Source organism: Zonotrichia albicollis, chromosome Z (assembly GCF_047830755.1).
Source record: "Zonotrichia albicollis isolate bZonAlb1 chromosome Z, bZonAlb1.hap1, whole genome shotgun sequence".
NCBI classification, from domain to species: Eukaryota; Metazoa; Chordata; class Aves; order Passeriformes; family Passerellidae; genus Zonotrichia; species Zonotrichia albicollis.
Genome location: NC_133860.1, coordinates 59,950,429 through 59,973,628, shown reverse-complemented (window position 1 = coordinate 59,973,628; position 23,200 = coordinate 59,950,429). Strand labels below are relative to the sequence as shown.

The 23,200-nt window shown below is 41.3% G+C and overlaps 1 protein-coding gene across 5 annotated transcripts in view; it reads right to left on the bottom strand.

Annotated features, from left to right (window-relative positions):
* Positions 1-20,688, bottom strand: part of SYK (spleen associated tyrosine kinase) — a 53,933-nt gene extending 33,245 nt beyond the window's left edge. The window contains exons 1-3 of one of the 5 annotated variants that reach the window (XM_074532455.1): positions 20,103-20,688; positions 2,390-2,837; positions 790-950 (exon numbers count right to left, since the gene is read on the bottom strand). In XM_074532455.1, the coding sequence (XP_074388556.1) occupies positions 790-950; positions 2,390-2,803 (575 nt within the window). In that variant the 5' untranslated portion in view covers positions 2,804-2,837; positions 20,103-20,688. Of the gene's footprint in view, positions 1-789; positions 951-2,389; positions 2,843-20,102 lie in introns of all 5 variants that reach the window. The other 4 variants (XM_074532454.1, XM_074532456.1, XM_005486211.4 and 1 more) reach the window with 4 other exon arrangements.
* Positions 20,689-23,200: the final 2,512 nt, after the last annotated feature.

Sequence of the window (23,200 nt, the reverse complement as noted above, 5' to 3'; positions counted from 1 at the left end):
GCTGAGTGCTAAAGAAAACTACGCAGGTAGGTGATAAAATTTCCCTCAAAAATTACACAGTTCCAAGTGATCCTTACATGGCCTCGACTTTTAAGCCAAATTTTTCAAATTTTTATCATTATATAAATACTTTCTGGGTGGGGGTGGGAGTGACAAAAGACAGCTCTGTTAAAACACTGGTATTTTTCAAATGAGGATTCTCCAAACAAACCCCTGGCTCTAGTCCCTGATGGCTGTTAGTTACTATCCTAATGCCACATTTGTGCTCAGAAAACAAAAGATCATCAGGCTCGGTAAATGCAGAGGGTAAACACCAGACACAAAATAGTGGTGTCAAGGTAGAAGTGGTCATTTTATTGCTTAACTACAAAACACAGCACTACCACTGTCCCTTGGAGACATGACAGATACAGATCCCAACAGCTGCCAACACAGGGAGTTTGTCTCTAATTGTACCAGTTTAACAATCCTGTGTATTGGTTTCAAGTGGTCAGGCTTTGACAGTGGGGCTGCAAAGGCCAGGGGTTGCCCTGGGCTGGTCACAACAGGTGCCAGCAGGTCCTAGTGGACACCCCTGCAGATGTTCCAGGCTTTTGTTATAGTTTTCCATCTTTAGTTAAGTGAGGGACTTGAGGGCAGGAAGCATCATGTCATGTAAATGATGCTGAACTGGGTGTCCTCACTGTGGATGAACCATGCTTTAGGGCACAGTCTCATTTGAGATTTATTCAAAAGAGCTGTACAGTAACACTGGAGACAAACAGCAATACCACAGAAAAAGAAACTCACAGAAATTTTCCATTGTTTCTCGACCCGATGAGGATACGGTTTTCTGACTCCGCCCGAGAGATCCTCCCATGGAACCACGGCATCTTCTCATGGGCTGTAGTGGCAATCAGCTTCTCCAGCTGAGGCTTCTGACTAATGATAGCTTGTTCCAGAGCCTGCCCCTAGAGAACAGTAAAAACACGGTGAAACAGTCAAACTATCTTCTGCAATAAAAAGATGACAGGTAGACTCTCAGTCTTTTGGGACTGCTTTTGAGACATCCAAAATCTGCACATATTTGTTGTGTGTGAAGGCCTGGCTGCTATAAAGATTTTAAAACAGGAACTAACATATCACAAAACTAGGGTTCTCCCTCTACCTCTGAGAAAAAGAAGAAAAATTAACCAGTAAATAAAACCACTGATATATTAGTATTTAAGCTTAAAACAAAGTCATATTGTTATGGTAATGAGACACAGATAAATGAAGTTTGTGTCAGTCTGAGCTTTCAAACATACCCCCAAATTACATATCCTATGGCAGTGTACTAAAATAAACCAAATGTGCTTTGCACTGTTGCAGGATGTCTATGTCAAAGACATCAATGTAAATTTTCCCAGACAGAACAGTCCCCATTTTAGAATGAATTATTCAGAGTAATATCAACTTAGACATTTCTAACCTTGTCTACAATCTACCACTTCTAAATTGGGCTCAGAAACTGAGGGCAACCTCCACTAGTTTCACCAGCATTTAACCAGAGCTCATCAACTTCCCTCTATATTGAGCTCAGACTCATCAGAAAAGACACTGTGAACCTCAGCAGTCATAGAAAATGTTGTATAAGTTTCAGGTTTTCCCAGCTGGGGGTTGCTCCATATATTTTACAGAGCAGAATTCATAGGGTTACCTGCTAGCAGCAAAAGAGATCAGGAACCTTGAGTATCTTCATGAGTTCATAAAGGTAACTCATGACATCGCAAGGTGAAATAATACTCTCTTTGCAGCCTCCTACACTAGTGTTTCCATGTTAAGAATGGCTTCTTTATAGTCATTCCCAGGAAAAAATCCAACATCTGTCTGCCACATGGAAAATTCCTGCTTGACCCCTGCAGCACTGAAGATGCAGTGCTCTGGAGTTTAGAAACTGCTCTCTTTCAGGAATAATTTCTGTTTTGGACATAAATTAGCATCACAGAAACAAGACCAACTAAGAGAGTAAGATGTAAAACAAGTCATCATGTCACCGTGCCTGCCTGCATATCAATCCATAACAAATCAGATTTAAAAGCAACGAGACAAACCATTTCTGTATATTGTTTATTACAGGTATTAATTTTTGGTCCAAATCTGATGGCATATATTAGTGCAGAGGTAGATAAGATTATGCTAGACCAGGACATCGTAGAAATTCTAAGGGCTTAAATTTCAGGAAAACTAGACTTATCACCAAGTTACTGCACGGACTGCGAAGAAAAAGCCCTCACTGTTAAATCTCAAACAGCTGTGATTTCATTGTGAAAAAATACTACCTAGCAGCAGCAACAGCTGGAAACAAACACTGCAATCTCTCTTCTCCTAGCTCAAAGATTACTTTAGGGCAGCATCAGTCTGGTTTTACCTGCAAATTCCAAGTCTGCTTGACATACTCTCTGATGAGGTTCTCTTTCAAATCTTCAAAGGGTCCTGTTTTGGGTTCTACGCCTGGCGGCCGGTTGAAAGGTTTTCTCAGTAGACAGACAAGGCCATCCGCTTCCCCTGAGTGATAGTTAATGAGTTCAGCAGGACTGGCATGCGACTTGCCTCCTGCAATAGCATAGGAGCCACTCAGCTCCCTCTCAATTGTATAGTGGTGAACCTTCCTTCCATGGGCCAAGGATAGGGCAAAGCCCCCCAGGTAATTCCGGCTTTGGCGGAGCAAGTATAGTCCATCATTTGCTCCTCCCTGCATCAGATACTCCTCGGCTTCTTCACGTGTGATGTTACCGAAGAAGTATGGCAAATGGTTAGCAGGGTTTGATGTGTTGGAAGCCATGGTTTTTTCTTTCCCAAGTAACAAACCTAGAATACTGTACTGAAAATACAAAGAGAGAGATATGAATGTCAGTAGGAAAAACAGGATAAACCAATAAGATGGCAGTTCATCTGTAGTATGCTTGCAGAATCACAGAATGATTTAAGCTGGCATAGACCTCTAAAATCACTGAGTCCAAACTTGAACCAATCACCACCTTGTCAGCAAAACCATGGCACTGAGTGCTCTGTCCACTTATTTTTTGAACACCTCCAGTTCAAAAAGACAGTGACTCCATCATCTCCCTCAGCACAGGATTCCACTGTTTAATAACCCCTTCTGTGAAAAAAATTCACCCAATGTCCTACCTGAAAATGTCCAGGGGGCATAGCTTGAGGTAATTTTAGTAAAACATTTATTGGTGATACGTATGTTGACAATTAAAAAAAAATATTTTAAAGTGAAGATCCCATTTTTTTGTATCTTGTTAGAAGTTGTTTGTCTAAATCCCATCAGCTCTCTTTTCCTGCTTCCCAGCACCTTGGCTAGAAGTGGACAAAGTGATCAGAAGTTCAGTTTCTCCTTCTATGGTTGTGAAGCACATAGGAGTTAAAATATGAGCCCTTCACAATAAAATGAAGCATCATTTCAGGGAAGTCATGCAGCAATCTGTGGAATCAGCATAAAGCAGTTCAGGCTGTAGGGAACAGTGTGCAACTGAGTTACATGAAGAAAAGTGAAGAAGACTTTATGGATAAGTATGTAAAAAGGGAGGGTCCATAATGCAAAGGTGTAACTGAGGAATAGGAGTCTTAATGTAGGGCCTTTTAGCACACAGCACTTCAGACTGACACCTTCCCTGGCAGTCCTGAAGCAGGCAGAGCTGTTTGTGCCTACTGCTTAATTCATATTTGACCCATCAGTGCTGACTTGCTGTCCCTTGTTCTCATATCAAAAAACAGTAGTGAAATACCTGTGTGTTATGCTGTGAATACGTAAAGGGTTGATGTGGGAAAGGAAAGAGGTAGAGGAACACAAAGTCAAAACAACAAGGCTCACACAGTGTAGAAAACTAGACAGGGCACAGTCATGTCAAACCACATGCTGTGCAGATCTTCCGGTCTTCTCCCACCATCCCAAATAAGGGAGATCTCAAAGTTGCAAAAATACTGCACCTATAAAACAGAGCTTTATGCAACATATTATTTATAACTCTTGTGATCTGCAACCAAAGTTACTGGTGTAAGTTCCCATACCAATCTAGTAACATAACTTTCGCTTGCTAATTGCAACAAAGAAAAGTTATAACTGAAGACACAGAAGGCAGTCTTTAGTCAGTCACCATTAAACATTTATTCTCTATGCAAAATGACCATTCTGACTTTGTACCACACAAAGCTTTCTTCAAATGGAATAGATTAATTCAGTAATTGATTGCAGAGCCAGGGGACTGCAGTCAATAATACAATGCCCATCTGGAGGCGAGTTAATAGTATTGTAACCCAGGGTCAGGACTGGGGTCAATGTTGTTTCATTGAGGTGGTGGACAGAGGGGAAAGCACAGCTTCAGCAAATTCACAAATGATACAAAATGGCACAGTGGCTAAACATCACAGGGCTGTGATTAAAGGGACCTGAAACGGCTAAGGAATTCAAATTAAAGTAATTTAATGAAGCTCAACAAAGGGGAACATCCGGTGGAGCAGACTTTGCCCCTTTTGGAGCATCTGCCTTCCTGGCTATGCGGTGTCTCACGCCCTTGTGATGTCACCATGGAAGGAAGGTCTGTGACCAGGATGTTTTCCAGCAGGGTCTGTCTATTGTCCAGGGTTTGTCCAGGGCCCCTACAGGTGCACACACAAGGCATGCAGGCTCCATCAGAACTCCTGGCTTGCTCTGCCAGCTTTGGCATAGGGGACAGCAGCAGACCTGGGCAATGCACAAGCACAGCCCCTGTCGGTGCTTCCCTTCCTCTCCCCAGCTGCACAGGAGGGTTTCACAGGAGCCTGTCCTGGGACAGTGCATTGATAAAAGGGAACACTCTCAGAAAATTCCTCTGTCTTCCCTAAGCACCTCCCCCAGGTACACTGTACTAAGCTGGCGGTGACTGGGGAAGGGTATGGGGGCCTAGCGTTGTAAATATACAAGTTCCTCTCCCAAGCCTTCCTGACATCTTGCCAGAGCCTGTCACTTGCAACATACATCTCAGCCGGAGCACTTGGGAGATGTGGAGGAGATCAGGGCTTTCCTCCTATTCTCCATCCCTGCCATCTCTCCCTGCCCTCCAGCGGGGTGCAGAGATAGGGGCACAGGCCAGCCGAGCCCCACATCTCACTGCCCCGTCCCAGGGCTCAGGTGCTGCTTTCAAGCCTTCAAGGAGAGCCAGCAGGAGGCTCTTTCACCATCTCCCCTCTCACACAGCCTTCTGATGCCTCCCTGACTTTTCTACTCCTAGCAAAAAACAAGTCCCATCAGTTTTTATGTCTGTCTTGGCAGGACATGGCATCAGGCACCTAGGAAGGCACGGGGGAGAACAACTCTGCTGCAAGGAACAGTGGCATGGGGCAGACATCCCAGGCAGGGCTGGAGTCAATCTCTTCCTACACCTGAGATGATGAGAGGAAAAGGCCTCCTGTAGTACAGAGGAGGCCTAAATTGAATACCAACAAATATTTCTTCACTGAGGAAGTTATCGAGTATTGGAACAGGTGCCCAGGGAAGTGTTTAAATCACCATCCCTGAAGGGATTTAAAGACCTACAGAATGGTGGTTAGGGACATGGTTTTGTAGTAGTGGATTGAGTAGTGATAGGTTTACAGTTGGACTTGATAATCTTAAAGACCTTTTCCAACCTAAATATTCCTATGACTCTTTGATTCAATTATTCTGAAAGTCATTACAAATAAGGATATTTTGAATGTTCTAGTTCCTGTTTCCTTCACTCGTGCTTACTTTCTTTCTTCACACACCCCACGTCATTTTTTTTTACTCCACTATCCACCACACATACTGGTGGTTAGGAGAGAAATATACATCATCCAATTTCTAGCAAAATGGTCCTGGAAGGCAGATTCCAAGTCTTCAATACCACTTTCAGGAAAGATGGAAGAAAACAGATTTACTACTAGGTTTTTAGTAAGGAAAGAATTTGGACGGATGACTGATTGACACTGGCTCTTCACCAGCAATGTACAACTTGGAGAAAAGGAAGAAATAATCTCATAACGTGTCTCATGCCAAGAATGGTACTGCACTGCAGTGCCTGCTCAAAACACCTCAGTAATACATACTGAACAAATATCAAGCAGAAAAATATCCCCATACTCGTCATCTGTAGAAATTTATTTTAATGAATGTATTTCATTAAAGTTGCCATACTTCTAGTTTCAGACTTAAAAAAGATAAAGAACTTTAGAATGAAAATAACAGCCAATAAGACAAAAGTAAGGTGGGGGACAGGGTTAGAGGGGATAAACGCATCATCCCCGACTACAAAAACCTTTATGGCTGCTGAAATTTAACTTCACTTTGACTAGGATGTGTTTCAGATCAGGCTACTCTCCAGAGTATTGTTTTGTCTCATATTAATCTCAGTATTTTCTACACAATCTTCAGGATGATTTGCCCAGAATAAAAGCTCTTAAAAGGAAATCCACTGGTTGTAATTTAGATGAAATGTCAGCGATGGCACTGGTGAGGGACTCTCTCTTAAATCTTCAGAATGAGAAGGCCTGCTATATAATAAGTTTCTAAAATATGAAGAATATTCCTCAGTTATAAAAAGAACAGCAGCAGGATTCTTGCGATCTCTAATATTTAACAAATTATTTATCTATATCTGTTTCAGAAAACAATGGCCTGATTTACTTTCACAAAATAGGTTACTGTTGGTAGATTTCAGGCCAGGTTTCTCTAACCCACTTGCTAATATGTGAAGAATATTTAAGGTTTAGCAATGGTAGGAAATGTTTGGACTGATGCAGTACCTCCTGGGCTTGCACAGAGGCAAATAATCACAAAAACCCCCTCTAGATAATGATTAAAAACTACTTTAAAATTTTCAAAAATATCTGAATTTGGGATGGCTGTTCTCTTTGTTTGGAATTTCAAAATCTTGTCTTCCTTTTGGGAGTGTAATACCCTTCTAGGATCAGTAATGGAATAGAAGAAAATGCTTGAATTCACAGTTTCCTCCTCCTGGAAGTTTTTCCAGGTGTACAAACAGTGCAGTGTTTTTCGAGCCAGTGTGGTTGCAAACGTGAGGCTGTAAAATGGAGATCAGCCCCCCCCTACAGCCGACTGTCAGGCTTTACCCTTGTAAGTGCTGAAGGAAGTGTGGCTGGCTTCCAAGAGAGAAGTTTGAGCATAACAGCCACAGAGGGGCCTAAGTGCAACTCTCCCCTTAGTTGTTAAATGTGACTTTTAAGGAAGCTACAAATGCATGCAAATATCAGGCTTATCCTATGTGAAAGAAAAAATATTGCACAAACACATAGGAAAATTAGGTACCCACTTCCCCTCAGGCAGCTTCCTCATCAACACTGCAGGGTACTCCTGACATAGCACAAGAGTTTAGTACCTCACACATTTTATGCATACTAGGAAGCAAAACATTCTCTCAAAACAGATGAGCAAAACTAAGGAAAACTCACCTGGAAGGTGTTATAAAAAATCTAGTACACTTAGCTTAATTCTATTTGATCTCGTATTTATACAAGGATAAAAGGAGAATAATTGCTATATTGAACAGTTTGCCTAGCAAAGAGTATAATATTGCCAAGGTACTGATATCCATTATAGCATTTAAAAAAAATACAAATAGGAATATGAATCTTTCTAAAAAGACCAAACAGTAGTGTGGTGGGAGACTTAGGGATTTCTGATTTATAAGTTTAGTCCTTCATAGGTAAGATGAGTAAAATGTGACAGAAGACCAAAAGCCATGGAGCAGTGAAATAAATGTTACAAAAAATTGTTCCTTATTTGAGCAGTTATTTTTTTACCTTTTCTTGTTTTTCAAGGTAGTATTCTGTGATCAGGGCATGAAAATAAAGAAGTAAGGTTTAAAGCAAATGTCTCACATGCACACATACCTACAAGGCACACCAGACAGTGCTGAATGATGAAAATATGCTGACTGAAACAGTTCGTTCTAGAACAAGGAGATATTTCAAGCACCCACGGCACTTCAACAGTTCTCTAATTATACACAGGAAAACATTAATAATAAAAGAATAATATGAATGTGTATTTTTCTGAAGATCTTATTTAATTAGGATTCTTGGAATCAAGATGTGTGCCTCTGAGAAAAGCAGTATAAGTATTTTTAAGATTCTTCTCCACATTTTCAACTTTTGTAACACACCTGAAAGCTGAAAGAAATTCAGTATGCATAGAATTATAAATAAATTTTTGATGGTGACTTGATATACTATATTAAATATTTGGATAGTTTCAGGGTTTAAGGAGAACCTTAAAGGTATATTCCGAATTGATGTACACTTGGAAATAATTAGCACTGAGGTATTACAAATTCATTGCCACTACCACACTTTTAAGCAAACTAAATTTGAAGAAGCTTAACAAAGAAAATGGATTTCTCATTCTTGCACCTTTAAAATCATCTTCCAGTGTGTGTAGGCAGCTGAACAGTGGTCTTAATTTGACCATCAGATTACCTCTAAATTCCTCCTTTCTCTTTTTGTATAAACATGAAGATTTAATTTCTATCCACACCTTAGGAGAAAAGTTTTTATGGGCAAATTATGCAGAAACAAAGGAAGAACACAGCAAGTGCCTAAAAGAAAGTCATTACGGCAGGAAATGCAGCAGAATATAATTTTATCAAGTAATTCAAACAAACTTGAGTTTGCTCAGGACACTAGAGTGAACTTACTGACCTACTGAAAAGTATTTGAAATCCTGAGTAATTCAACTGGTAATACTGGAGATTTTGCAACTTTTGTGGACATCTTCAGACAATGTCCCATTCATCACACTGAAGGGAATGTACTGTAGTACTGCCTAAGAGGGAAAAGTGACACTTAACCATCTTTGAGTTGCTGACCTTCCTCAGGGAAGTGCCCTTGCCTAGTACCGATGCTCAGGGCACTGTGTCTGCACCTACTGTGTCTCTAATCAGCTTACAGCCGACAGCAACATTCCCACCACTTATGCCTGAGCCTCCTTCTCCATGTATTTTCCCCGGCTTCTCCAAGAAAAATTTCTTCACACACTAGTCTCTGAATTCTGTAACCTTTTACTGACAATCTAGGCTATGCTACTCTGTTTTTTGCCTTATTCTTCAGACTTTAAAAATGCCTTCATTTGCAAAGACTTTCTTTTTATTCCACACATGCCAGTGTGTAGCCTAGCCAGTGCTGACAGATACATGAAGCATTAGTTTTTAGCAAGTTTCATATTGTTATACCTTCATATTGTCAATTCATATTGACAAAATGCAAGGAAGCTCATATTGTCAATTTTTTATTATTTCTTCAACACTTGGCTCTTTCCTTAGAACTTCTATTTAGTAAAAATACTTGTCTCAGGTTCCATATTTTAATTTAACAGTTTGGTTTCAGAAGCATTTTCTTTCTTTCAGATGTTTTTGCTTTATTGTGATGCTTTCAGGGTGACAATGGTGTTTCTGCTAAGGTTTTTAAACACTGAGATGTATTCTTCACCAGAAACATAGCATAATTAAAATCTGTCTGGGAAAAGTAGGGAATATGGTAGCTTTGGCCCAGAAGACTTTTCTGATGGGGAATTCAAAACCTGAATCTTACAATTTGATCAGTGAGCTTTTGGATTGTCCAATCTGCAACAGGTTCATTTATTTCATCGTTATTATGGAAGTTAGTGATCTACCTAGCCTCTTTCTGAGCTTAAGAAGAAACAGCTTTTTCCCTCATTCATGTAAATCCTCAGCATTTTGGCCACATCCGAACAAATAATTGCCCACTAAACAGGTGGCACTGGTATTGCATCTCCCCTCCTGTATCAAGGAGTCATTCATAAAATGAACTAAAAAGGAATGTCATAAACACACCTAAAATCCTTATTAGCTTCAAAAATATTTTCCTATAGATTTACTTTCTGGAGTCATCTTAATACTGAGGACAGATAGATGTTTTTTTTCTCCATTGAAACATGCCAGAAATGCCCTCATTTACTCTAAATTGCATCTGACATTCCAATATCATCAGACTATTCAGGGCACTCTAGCTATTGAAGTATTTCCTGAGGAAAAACTACTTGACCTGTCAACACAATTACTGCCCTATTACAAGGCAAACAGATGCTCAGAAAAAGTACCTCAGCATTCATGTTCTATTCAGGGCTTTCCTATAAAAGCTTCTGTACTCAGCTCATGGAGGAGCAGGCATCACTAAAAAAGCGTTCTTCACTGATGCTAGGAATCTATTGTCTCTCTTATACAACACCTTTCTTTTGGGATTCTTATGTATTTGGTATTCTTTTCACATGCCATAATTTTCCTCTAATAAGGTTTTTATGCTTTGATCTCTTAAAAATATCAGAATGCTACTGTGAAAGAAAAAGAAAAAAAAAAGGCCAGGTGTTTATGCATTATTATGGATTACAATAATTCTTTCCCTGGAAATAAAAAATCCTATGATTTTCACACATATTAAAAATAGAAACAAACAACCAAAAAACCCAAAACCAAAAAAAATTTTCTGGTGAAAATGTGAACATTTTCTTCTACATTTTAACCATGCTCTTATCAGTCATTCCCTTACCTTCTTTTCGACTCTTACACTGTCACAAATGCAAACACTGCCTCTCACTAAACTCATCTCTTGTCAAATCAAGAATTTCAGACTTAAAATGGCTGGCACCATTTGTATGGGGAAACCTGCTCCCTTCTGGACAAAGTACTCGACTGTGATTAAACTACCCTATAAGTAACAGAACCACTGGGATTAGGAACAGTTGCAAGAAAGCATTTCAGATACTATGGGCAGACCTGTCTAATCTCCTGTTTTCCTGCTGTGACAAGATGTGAACAAACTCCTCTGGGCTCAAAGGGTCCTCACTAAGACTAGCTGTGTCTCTCTAGCGACTGCAGAATAGTACAGGTATAGCTGCATCTTCCACATGCTGGGGGGGGGGGTAAAAAAAAAAAAAAGCCTGTGTTGGGGTGCAGATACAAAAGCCTTACTCAGGGAGCCGCAACCACCTCCCTCCAGGAACTACTGACACATACATAAATGTATATGCATGTACACACACACATATATGTATGCATGTATGTATGTGTATACATGTATACGTATTGTCCCTTTACAATTTTGTTTCAAACAGGTATTTACTTTCCAGAACTACAGTAAAAAATAAAACTCCTGTGCATACCATAGATCCCACTATTACTGCACAGAAGGGGCTGTAAAGTGAACTTACAGAGGCAGTGAAAATATGTGAAGAGCAAAACAAAAAAATTATCACCTTTCTTGCAAGAAATCACTAAAAAGAGATTGAACTGCTTAGCCAATGGCCCGCATGTTTTCAGGTTCAAAGTTACAGTGACATTAAATATTATAGTACAGCAGTTGCCAAGTGGAATATATTTTCATTTTTACAGAAGAGTTTTTACAGAGACAGCAATAACAAAACTCTTATGGACAAGATAGTGATTGGAAAGTAAACAAAGTAAAAAAAAAACACCTCTTTTACACCAAAGTAAAACAAAGACACCTCTAACTATTACTAAATTTCCCCCCAGCCCCAAATTACTCCAAAATCTTCTGTCAAGGTTGACTGCAGTCTATTGTTTGTCACAACCCGGAAAGAAGTTGCCAGACAAAGATCTACCAGAGTGTTAGACCAAAAACATTGATTCAAAACATTCCTCTTTTTCCAGGAAGTCAAAACCTGGAATATCTGTCCAATTTCCAAACACACACAAAAAGGGCCTTGGGCAGAGAGTTGACAGTACTTTAAATTTTCAGAGAAAGGCTGGAGTCATCCAGAAAGACCAGGATCCAAGTGTGGATGGATCCACAAGCCATAACTTTGTTTTTCCTTCCTTGTGATATTTTTAGCAAATTTTCTAGAAAGCAAGACATGTCAGAACTAAAGAATCATGAATTCTAGAAGGAAGTTACTACAATCAAACAGAAGGCGAATGAAAAGCTTCATCCCTTAAAATAAACAACCCATGAGAAAGTCAACATTATTATGGCAGTCTCAAAGTTTTGTAGCTTTACAGGACTAGGACAAAATGCCACACTTCATTCAAATGAAATTTGAATGCAACTTGAATGAATTTCTTTCATCAAAGTTTCAGATAAAGACCACTGTGGTCTTACTAGTCAGCAGACCCACAAGATAAGTTTATTTTACATTCCAGTAAGTGTCTATATTTAACTTTTTTAAAATCAGTAATTGTTGCAGGCTGGCATTCCCAAAGCTTCTATGCAGGTATGAACTCTACTCTGTGCAGGTCTGTCTCCACTTATTTCCAAGTCTAGAGGCTACAGATATATAAATTATCTCAGTTTCTCAACCAGGAATATTAGCCTTCACTTACTGTTAAGCAAGAACACTTGGACCCCATTATACTTCATTCCTTATCTGAAATGTATTGGTCTATCTATAGAATTGCTAAAACCTTTGATGAACAGACGCCTCAATGGACCGGCCCCATGAGTCAGAGACGCAAAATTAGACAGCTTCCTCTTTCAGACCAAGGTTATTTTGTCATCTGAAACAGTCTGCAGTATCCTGCTTTATATATAAAGCATAGAAATTATTGCAGGAACAAAAACAACTCGCCTTTCATACTCTCAGAATAGGCAAGCTTCTATAAAACTGGTCAAGTCTTCTCAGTGCCACTAGAGTCTATAAAAACCATGCCATGTTACCTTAATTTTTGAAAACCTTCTGCTAGGAGCACAGACCAGGTAAATGTTCTGCTATAGACACACTGTAAGCACTATCTCTTAGCAGAAATTACACTCACAAACAATTGACAGCCACAGAAGTATGGAAAAAAAGGCCAAGCATTTCTGGTTTTTTGAAAGGAAGATGTGACACTAGCTCACACAGCCAGGTTGACAGCATTAAGGATATCTTTTCTAAAATCTGTCAATAATTAGAAATATAGACGCACAGCATTGTTCAGGTTAGAAGGCACCTTAAAGGTCACTTACTTCCAAACCCCCTGTTATGGGCAGAAACACCTTTCACCAGACCAAGTTGCTCAGAACCCCATCCAATATGGCTTTGAACACTGACAGGGATGGGGCATTTACAAGTTCTCTCGGCAACCAGTTCAAGTGCCTCAACATTTGCCCAGTAAAGCCTTTTTAACAGCATTTTTGTTAGGAAATGAAAGCTTCTCTTAAAAAATACTATCATCCAACAATTGTGCTAACTCCTCCTGACTATGTTTTATGAGGAGAACACAAACATCATAACAGGCAGACTGCTTCGCAAAAGAGGCTCTTCATAACAATTACTGCATCAGTCATCCTAAAAAGATTAAGTCTGTATCTCTCCCCATACCAACCTTTATCATCAGAACAAGCAGCACAGATAAAACTTACTTCTCATTGGTCTAAAGATAGAACAGTCTCTTGACAGGCAGGAACTTACTTTAGCCAGCAAACAAACTGAAACCTAACACATAAAAACATAGAGCATTCCAGAAACACTACACAGAGAGAGATATAAGCCCTCTCTTCCCATCCTGCAAAGTAAGCCCATTAGCAACCCCTGGACCAACTAAATACTCTTGACAGGGCCAATTTATCACTCTGGGCAGAAAGAGGATGCACCTGGCCTCAGTGTGTTCTGGGCCAATAGGCAGTATTTCCCTACCTCTTGCATGACAAACTGCCAGGCTGCATAGTCAGGCCTCTTTTTCCATGGTGTGCTGTCCTCCACACAGCATCAACGGCTACCTCTCTAAATGGTCCACTGGTAAAAAAAAAAAGTTGCTATGGATAGTTGATATGTCAGGATAACAAAAAGCCACCTCCATTTGATGAAACTTGTCTCTTCAGAGTTGGAGGCAACTGGATTTCACGCTTGCAACATCATGGCCTCAACACACCACTGCTTCCAAGTGAACACAGCTCTGCATCTTTTTCAGAAAGCATGCTCCAGTGGGTTTGAGTTTACTCATCCCATACTGGGGGGCTGCCCCTGCACTTTTGTGCACAGAAGTACCTGGAGCAGATCTTTGAGGCATTTATTGGATCATGACTGTCACACAGTTATTCCCTGCACTTGAGGCAGCAGGAGATTTCTTGCCAACTGCACCTGATAACTGAGGACGGAAAAGTTACTCAAAGCCTCCCTTAATGACCACCTCAATTCTGGGGCATCAGAACTGCTCAGAGCAGTGCTCTCCAACTTGATACTTATCTTAAGGAAGTGATCATTTTCACTTCACAGCACCAAGATGCTCACTGATCCAAAAGATAGCTAATCCAGTTATCCAACTTGTAAAAATAATCTTTAGTTAAACATCCTGCTTGCTTTACCAACTCTTGAGCAAAACACTGTGGAATTCACATTAATTCTATGAAATGCAGCAGTGACATTTATAACTTTATGCCTAAATTGACAATACTAGTGCTGCTTCCTTCGCTCAATATTCCACATATTTCAGATATTGAGCAACTGGGTTTAACAAGAAGTGTCCCTGCCCATAGTAGTTCAGTTGGAGATAAACGATCCTTAAGGTCCCTTCAAATCCAAACCTTTCTGTGATTCTATGCCATCAAAGATTACCACCTTGACATAATTTTAGGTTTGTGGTTTTTTGCACAGATTGATCTACTCGATTCAAGTTATCAAATTTGGTCTCTTTCCCAGAGTAGGAACTTACCCATAAGCAACTGCTTTTTACACACATACCAGCTTCCTTTTCAATGTTCTCTACAAACAAAATTACTATTTTTTTTTCAGTTGAAGCTTTTCTTTAATTCACTTCACAAGAATTTTAGAGGGGGAAGGACTGTCTTTATAGCAAATTTCTAACCTCAGATTTTGAATCTAGATTTAAAAATCAACTTTTCTGGTAACCCTATCAAAAATCAAGAAATCAGTTTTGTAAGACACATTTAGACATTGTTTTAAACTGAGCCAATTTTGAAATTGATACTAGAACTTTTAAAAGCAGAACTACACACTCAGTGGTCAGCAGCAACACACATTTTAGCATTCAGATCTAGCATACCACACGTTTTCAGTCACATGGACTTTAGCTAAGACACATACTGTCTTTATATGTTCTGGATTCTGTTTCTTCTTTGGTCTTAGAAGTTTTATGGTTTCTTCCTCTTTTTTCCCCCCACTCATTTACTTTGCCGTTTTATACAAACAGGGTGGGGGCAAATAAGAGAATGTCTCCAAGAGGGTAGGGATGGGCTGTGGCTGATGCATGAAATGGTGATACCTTACTCATTTTACTAAATCTGTTGTTTAAGATAAGGATTTATGACATTATTTGAACTTGTGCCCAAATTCCTTGGTACATACCCTACTCTAACACTTCCTGAATGTATTTTCTATAGTTGCCTCCTATCACAATTGTGTTTCCTGTCAATTTCAATTCCACCCCTAGACTAGATACTGTCTCAGGGATTTACATGGCTGGACTTACACACTACCATGCCAGAAATCCTGCTTCTTTATCAAAGCTTTTAGTACCTTATATCTTACTTCCGCTCAGTGTCAGTGCTGAAAAACTCCTTTCGCTGCCTCTTTTCATTTTTAATGAAGGCAAAGTTGGACATTTTTTTACTGGACATTTTTTCTACTCAAGCACCTGGAAATCCATATCTGTTTGGAGGAATGCTATCTCAAAGCAAACAAGGGCAAAACTGGAGAAATGACTGAGTAGTTCTAGCTGGTCAACCAACATACTCTAACATCTGTTTACTGCACATTGAGTGATAGTGAAACTGGACAAACTAGCTGTAATCATACTCTGTATGCTGGTTATTTACGTTCTAATACATGCAAAGTTTAAATTATTTGCTCTGGTACCTGGTACAAAGGGAAGGCGTGCAGCATTTTGCATATCATACAATCACAGGGTAGCTTGCGTTGGAGGGACCTTAAAGATCATCTAGATTCAAGCCCCCTGTCATAGGCAGAAACACGTTTCACTGGACCAGGTTTTCTCAGAGCCCCATCCTGAGGGGCCAGCCCACAACTTCCCAGGCAAACTGTTCCAGTGCCTCACCACCCTCACAGTAAAGTATTTCTTCCTAACATGTAATCCATGTAATAATCCATCCACTAATACGTAAACCAACTCAGTTTTCAGCCACTCTACCTTGTCCTGTCACTACAGGCTCTTATGTCTATCTTGTTGGTTTCCTTCAGGTACTGCAAGGCTGCAATTAGGTAATCTGGAACGTTTTTCTTTTCCAGGCTGAACAATCCCAACTCTCTCAGCCTTTCCTGACAGGAAAGGTGCTCCATCCCTCTCATCATCTTGGTGGCCTCCTCTGGACCAGCTCCCACAGTTCCATGTCCTCCCTGTGTTGGGAGCCCAGAGCTGGATGCAGGTTCCAGGTGGGCTCTCCCCAGAGCAGAGCAGAGGGGCAGAATCCCCTCCCTGCCCTGCTGCCCACGCTGCTCTGGATGCAGCCCTCTCTGGGCTGGGAGTGCCCATGGCTGGCTCATGTCCAGCCGCTCATCCACCAGCACCCCAAGCCCTTCTCACAGGGCTGCTCTGCATCTGCTCATCCCCAGCCTGTGCTGGTACTGGGAATTGCCTAACCCAGGCGCAGCACCCTGAACCTGGTCTTGGTAAATCTTCTCAGGTTCCCATGGCCTCATTTCTTGAGCTTATCCAGGTCCCTCTGAATAGTATCCCATCTTTCAGGTGTGTTAACTGCATCTCTCAGCTTGGTGTTATCTAAAAATTTATTGAGCATGCACTTGATCCCTTTGTCTGTCATTAATGAAGATAATAAATAACACTGGTCCCAATATAGATATTCTGAAGTCACTTTATAACATTAGGATCCCTGTGAGTCTCCAAAGCATTTTTACCTTTTCTTTCATTTTTAGAAAAGCTACTCCTAAGAACTATCATTAATCACTGTATGCAAAGGCACAGGAAGCTATACCTAATTTCAAATTTGGAATGCATACACAAACTACAAAATTGTATTTCACTTCTTTGAGGCAGGCAATATTTCTGTGTCAAACACCATATTTATTTATTAATTATCATTTGCTACAGCTAATCCTGGCATTTTTTCTTTTGGTTCTCCTTCACACTTCTCGCATTTGCAATGCTGATGTTTTCCAATCACCCCAACATGCAATGAAGAAGTCAGTAGGAAATGTTTTCTTCCACTTAACTTCTGCTTAACTGTATGCCTTCTCATTACCCTATGTCATGAAATTAAAAGGTAAACAGTGTCAGCTATGTACCCTTGCTGCTGGAACCTTAAAATACAAGGCAAATACTAAGCAAAAGCTTTGTGATCAAATTATTTTACCGTGCCTCAAATAAATATTAATAAGTGTGTATTGTACTATCCTATACCATACAAAAGATTAGAGAAGGATACTGTAAAGCCCAAGGTTTCTTTTTCTTATAAGAGTGGTTGAAATCCAACAGCAGAAATTAATGATTTTCTGTAAAAGTAGTACAGATATTAAGAACCCTTTTTTTGTAAAAGCATTTCTAGAAATGCCAGCTGAGACATCTAGTGAGCTGCCCTCTCCTCCTCCACCAAGATTCTTTTCTTTTGTCAAATGCAAGGAAAACTTCTGTCAAACTGAACTACAAAACTGATTCCCTACAATGAGTTGGTATTTTACTTTTTCTTAAATTAGAAATTAAGAAGATGATAGTGTAAATCCTTGCAAGATGTTTTCATTCTTATGATTGAACCTTACTAGTGAAACCCAGAAACACCTGCAAAGTCCATCTTCAGCTTCGTAACAGATACCTTGAATGGTACAAAGTATCTGTACTCTTGCCCCAGTGGGGCAATTTACTAAAGCACTCTTGCCCAGTGGGGCAATTTACTCAACCAAAAAGAGGCAGCTTTTAGAAGCAGCTACAGGTTTATTTCGAGCACAGCATAATAGAGAATACTCATTTGGAATGATTTTTCTGTGACTATTACTCACATTCATAGATAACTCTTGTATTCCTTGTAATTATCATATAAACCCTGACAAGTTCCCCTTTTCAGCTGTGCTGTTCTGGAGCTAAAAACATGTCACTGAAGGGAGATTCTGGCACAGTCTGTGTAATGTGTACACAACCGATCTTGGGGAACTGACCCAAAAGTCTATAAAGCTGAAAAATTAATAACTACCTAGAATTTTCAGTAGATTCCGATGCAAACAGATTTCTTACACTTATAGGATTCAAATCAGCAATGGCATTGGACTCATTGTTTTCTGCTAAATATTGCATCTTGAAAAAGGACTAGGAAGAAAAAAAGAAGTGTAATTTGCAGAAAAGGAGAAAATTATCATTGAGAGATCATGACTTCTGAACTTAACATATATTTCACAAGTGATTTTTCACACTTCCAATACTTCAGTCCTAACAGGTCCAGAAGAAAAGATGGGAGACTAAGGAAATTACTGTAGATTTTTTTTTTTTTGGTCATTGGTGTCTTCAAAGGCGCTTAAGACAAGCTTATAATTTCACCATCAGTCTTCTAAACTGTTATTTTGTGCTCAAGATAAACCGCTAGCTAATTCTAAAAATAAGGAGGTTTTTTGTCTTCCTGTGGTTTTGGATCTAATTCTGCTCTTCTGTCAAATTGCAACAATGTGCAAAAGGGAAAGCTGCATGGTTCACCCTTACTTTGACAGAGTGCTAATATTTTTTAACTGAAAAAAACACTGAACATGTCAACAGTATTTGGTATCATGGTATTTTGTAGTGATTTTAAGTGATTGTGAAAACCAAAAGAATTATATACTTTAATCTATTTCAGCCATTTTTAAAAAGAATCACATCTGATTTCAAACTCTTTAAATATACATATCTATGACTATAATCTTTCTCCCTCACAAGATAACTGTCACAATATAAAGAACATTCAAACTTCCTTATTTATCTCTTAATGCTCAACAGACGGATAAAATAAAAAAAAAAAAAAAGTCACAGTTCCTCTAAGGGACTGTCTCAATCTACGCTGCTACACTGTATGGTCTCCAAGCCCGTAAAAATATGGAGCTTTGCACGCTGAATCTACACACATCTGTACTCCATGGATGTGCCCATGGATTACTCCATGGATTCAACCCAAGGACTCGGGAGATCTACGCTTCTGTGGATAAAAAGAGCAAGAAAGAAACCTAATGGAAAAGAACACTTAAAAATCCTATTAACTGTTAATGCCCTAAAGAAGAATAATTTCGTTTTAAATTTACCTGAAATAATTGTTCTACAATATATCACATAACTTGGTCAGAGTAGGACTCTACTTGCCACTCTTCTAAAGGATTGTTTCATCTAACAAAAGTCTTGTTTTACTTTGTCCAAGAAAACATCACATCACTTTAAACTAATCTAGACAGCTACAGCATAAAGTGCATGCAAATACAGTGCTAACAAAGATAACTGAATAATACTGGCAGAACACAAAACTAAGAGAAATTTCTCTGGCACCAGGCTTGTAGAATCGACTACAACCGATACAATAAACACAGTTGTTTTCTTGGAATCAAAACAGGGAAGTTTGGTAAGAGAACCCCCTTTTTGAAAGATTTTTTTTTCAGTCATAAATCTTTCACAGGCTATGCACCATTCAAACAGTAGCCCTACTTTTGTGCACACTTGGCTGTTTATAACCTGCCACCACAGGAACGTCTCGTAGCAAAGCAAAATAAATTTTCTTTTGCACCTAAGTTTTAGATTTAAATTCCTGAGACGCAGGGCTAGTGGTATTTGTTTTTCGAAGCACCGCAATACAACAAGGTTTCAGGCTGGCGATGCCTTTCCAGCCGCCCGCTCCCACCCTGACACGAGTGTTCCTCTCCGCCGCCGCTGCTTAGGACTCTGCTGTGTCCCAGGTGCTCCAGCCTCCCTCCCACCCGCTGCTGAGGGCTCCGGCTCTCCTTTCCGCCGGTGTCCGCGACACCGCAACGCCGCACCGGGAGCGGCAGCGCCGCCCGCTCCTGTGGCTTCGGCCGCCTCCCCAGCCCCGGCCCCGGCCCCGGCCCCAGCCCCGTTCCCATTCCCGGCCCCGGCCTCGTTCCCATTCCCGGCCGCGGCCCCGGCGGGGGAAGGGGCGGTGGCGCCGGGGCAGTCGCCCTACGGCTCCCCGTGCTGGAGGCCGGGGCCGCTGCTCACCGCTGCCTCGGGGTCCCTCAGCTCCGCGCCGCCGCCTCTTTCCGGCAGGCAGCCCTCGGGCGGCCGGTTCTGGCGGGCCGAACCGTGCCGGGCTGCGGCCGGACCGGGGCCGGACCCTCCCCTAGCTCCGCCGGATCCGCCGCTTCCTCGTTTTCGCTCGCAGCCGCGGCCACTTCCTCAGCGCGGTTGGGCGAGCGCTACCTCCTCTCCAGCGGGCGCGGCCGCCGTGCCCCCGGACCCCTCTTTCGAGCGGCGGCCCCGGAGGAGGGCCGGGCACCGCTGCAGCCCCCGGCGGCGCCGGGGTCGCTTGTTGCTAGTCGCTTCTCCCGCGGGCCAGGGAGCGTCCGTCTCCTGCGGACCCCGCGGCACGGGCTGCCCGGGACCCGTGACGTGCGTCCCTTGGTGCCGCCTGACGGGGCTGTCCCCGGGACCCCGCCGTGCCGGCTCGCCTTGGCGCCCCGGCCCGGGCTCCTTGTAGCGCCGGTGTCGCCTCACGGGCATCTGGCTTTGGAAGATGGACGTGTCGTCGCTCAGCACCACGCTGGAGACAGAGGATCGGAGTGTGCCAATTGCGGCTTCTGGAAAGGGAAAAAAAGAGTGTGTGCATATTGGTGCACATGTCAACTGTGAATTGGTAAATTCTGGAGTACTTAGGTTCTTTGGTGCTTTCTGTGTACTTCGCCGAGAAAAGGACTCCCAGAGGGTTTCCTTTTGGAGCAGCAAAGGGGCCTGCCACAGCACGGTATTACACTTCCTGCTGTATGTCACACAAAAATTTCTCCCATATTTTGATCAAGCATTTGTAGCAACTGCAGGTGTGAAGGAGACTCTAGTGTCCCACGCATTTAGCTGGAAGGAAAGTCCCAAGGCGTCCTTAGCACCCTGTATGACGGAATTAATTCCTGTGGAAGCTGAGACCACACAACCAAAAAGTGCTGCTATCGTGACTGCCCAGGCACAAACCACTCCTAATGCCGGTCATACAGGACTGGGTGGCATGAGGGGCCTTGAGTGAGGCCGGGGTGGGTAGGTCTCCCTCAGGGGTGACTGTGCTGCATGACACAGTGAGGTGTCCCGTGATGGGCAGTCCTTGCAACAGGAAAAATCCACTTCCTTCTTCCCCATAATAAATTGGTGTTTGCACTATTGTGGGATACAGGCATTATTTTCAGTCAAAACACTGTCTCCCTTTCCTTATTGCAAAATGGACTGTACACCTGATAGTAGAGCTGCCAAAGTACAAATCCCGCATATTTCGTGCCATTTAAAAAGGTCTCTGCTCTTGATTTGTTTCAGTGAGACTTTTGGCAATTGCTGTAATGGCAGTGCATTTCTTATTGGTACTGTCTGCATGTTAGAAAAATGAGAATAACTTAGAAAACCTAATTCTTAGACCTGTTTTTGTGGTATTGTTCCTTTCCTGTCAACATCCAAGTGTGAGCCGATCTGCAGGAAAAGCTTTTGCAAAGTCATTCTTGGACTATGAGCTGTTTTTTAAGCATCTAAGCTTAAATTGGTGAAAAAAATCACCACTACTGCATAAGCAATATTCACACTACTGAATCACACTACTGAATAAGCTATTCCTTCCCTTGCTGGGATGGCATAGCTTTCATTACAGCAGCCAATATAGTGCTGAAATCTTTGATTCTGGCTAAAGGAGTGTTGATACTACACTAATAATTTGTCTGTTCCTGTACACTAGTTGCACAACGTCAAGGCTTTCTCCACATTTCACTTTGCCCCTGTCCCCAGCGTGTAAGCCGGAGGTGCACAAGAAGTTGGGACAGGACAGAGCTGGGACAGTTGCCTGCAAGTGAACAAAAGGATAGCTCTTATCATGATCAGCACTCAAAACTGGGTATAGATGAAGGAGGGTGGAAGGATGTGGGCTTCTTCCAAGGCAGCCACTAATGTGATATTTGCTGCTTGTCACTGTGCTCGTGGGAGGCAGTGGGTGACCAGGTCTGCATCATTTGGTGTGGTTGTGATGTTGCTGCTTTCCCCTTCACCTATTAAATGATGTTTATCTTGACACATGGCTTTTTTTGATCTCCCTTCTCTGCTGTCAGTCCCGCTGGGCAGGGGGAGCTGAGCATTTGACTGTGTGGGTGCTTGGCTGCTGGCCTAGGTCAGCTTATGGCACCAGTGGAGGGGAAACCCAGTAAGTGAAGCAGAGTTTTTAGACTGTCCACAGTTTACTTTTTCTTTCATTTCATTCAAGCTATTTTACAAATAGCTGAGTTCTGCAATACTGATTTTTGGTAAGGTGCTCACAACAGTGTGGTGTCTTGTTTCATGTGTTACATGTAATGTTGTATATTAGCATGTCCATATTATCATTCTGAAGCTTTCCTGTGATGTGTGGCCAGCTCTATTTAAGGCCAGCAACCAATAAAGTAAAATGTTTCATCCTTTTTTTCTGGAAACATTTAATAAGTGTAAATCTGGATTTTCTTGAAGGATTCAGTAAATTTGTGGATTTTCCTACCCAACATGAATATATACAGTAGAAATTAATAATTTTTACATGGTGCCCAAATAGTTGTGCAGTATAATAACTGCAACATTTAACTTTGTAATACTCTGTATTTTTAAGAGTTTCTGAGAGAGTTTCAATGCTTTCACTTTGGCAATATATTTTGAATGATCTCTGCTTTCAGCAGTTATGATTGTTTGCTTTAATGATTTATTAGAATATTCTCAAACCTCATTTCTTTACAATACTGACTTTAGGATCAGTAGAAATTATAAGATAAAATTTAAATTTATAAAATTTACAAGATTAAAATTCACCCTCTCCAAAAACTTGCAAATTTGAATAAAGTGTTTATTCTGTTGCTTTCCTACTACTTCTGTTGCCTTCCTTCTGTCTTCATTGCTGCAGGGACTGGGTGGTTTGGAGAAAATACAGGTAGGTATGTTGAAATAAGATTTTGTTCAGCAAAGCTGTTGTTTCTGTTGTACAAGTGTAGGCAACTTTTGCAGATGCTGTTTGCCCTGCTTGAATTCTGCTCGAGCACAGGGGGTATTACTGTGGTTTACAGTTTAGGTAAGTACAGGCTGAAGGTGGGCGTTTTCTGCAGTGCCATCTCCAT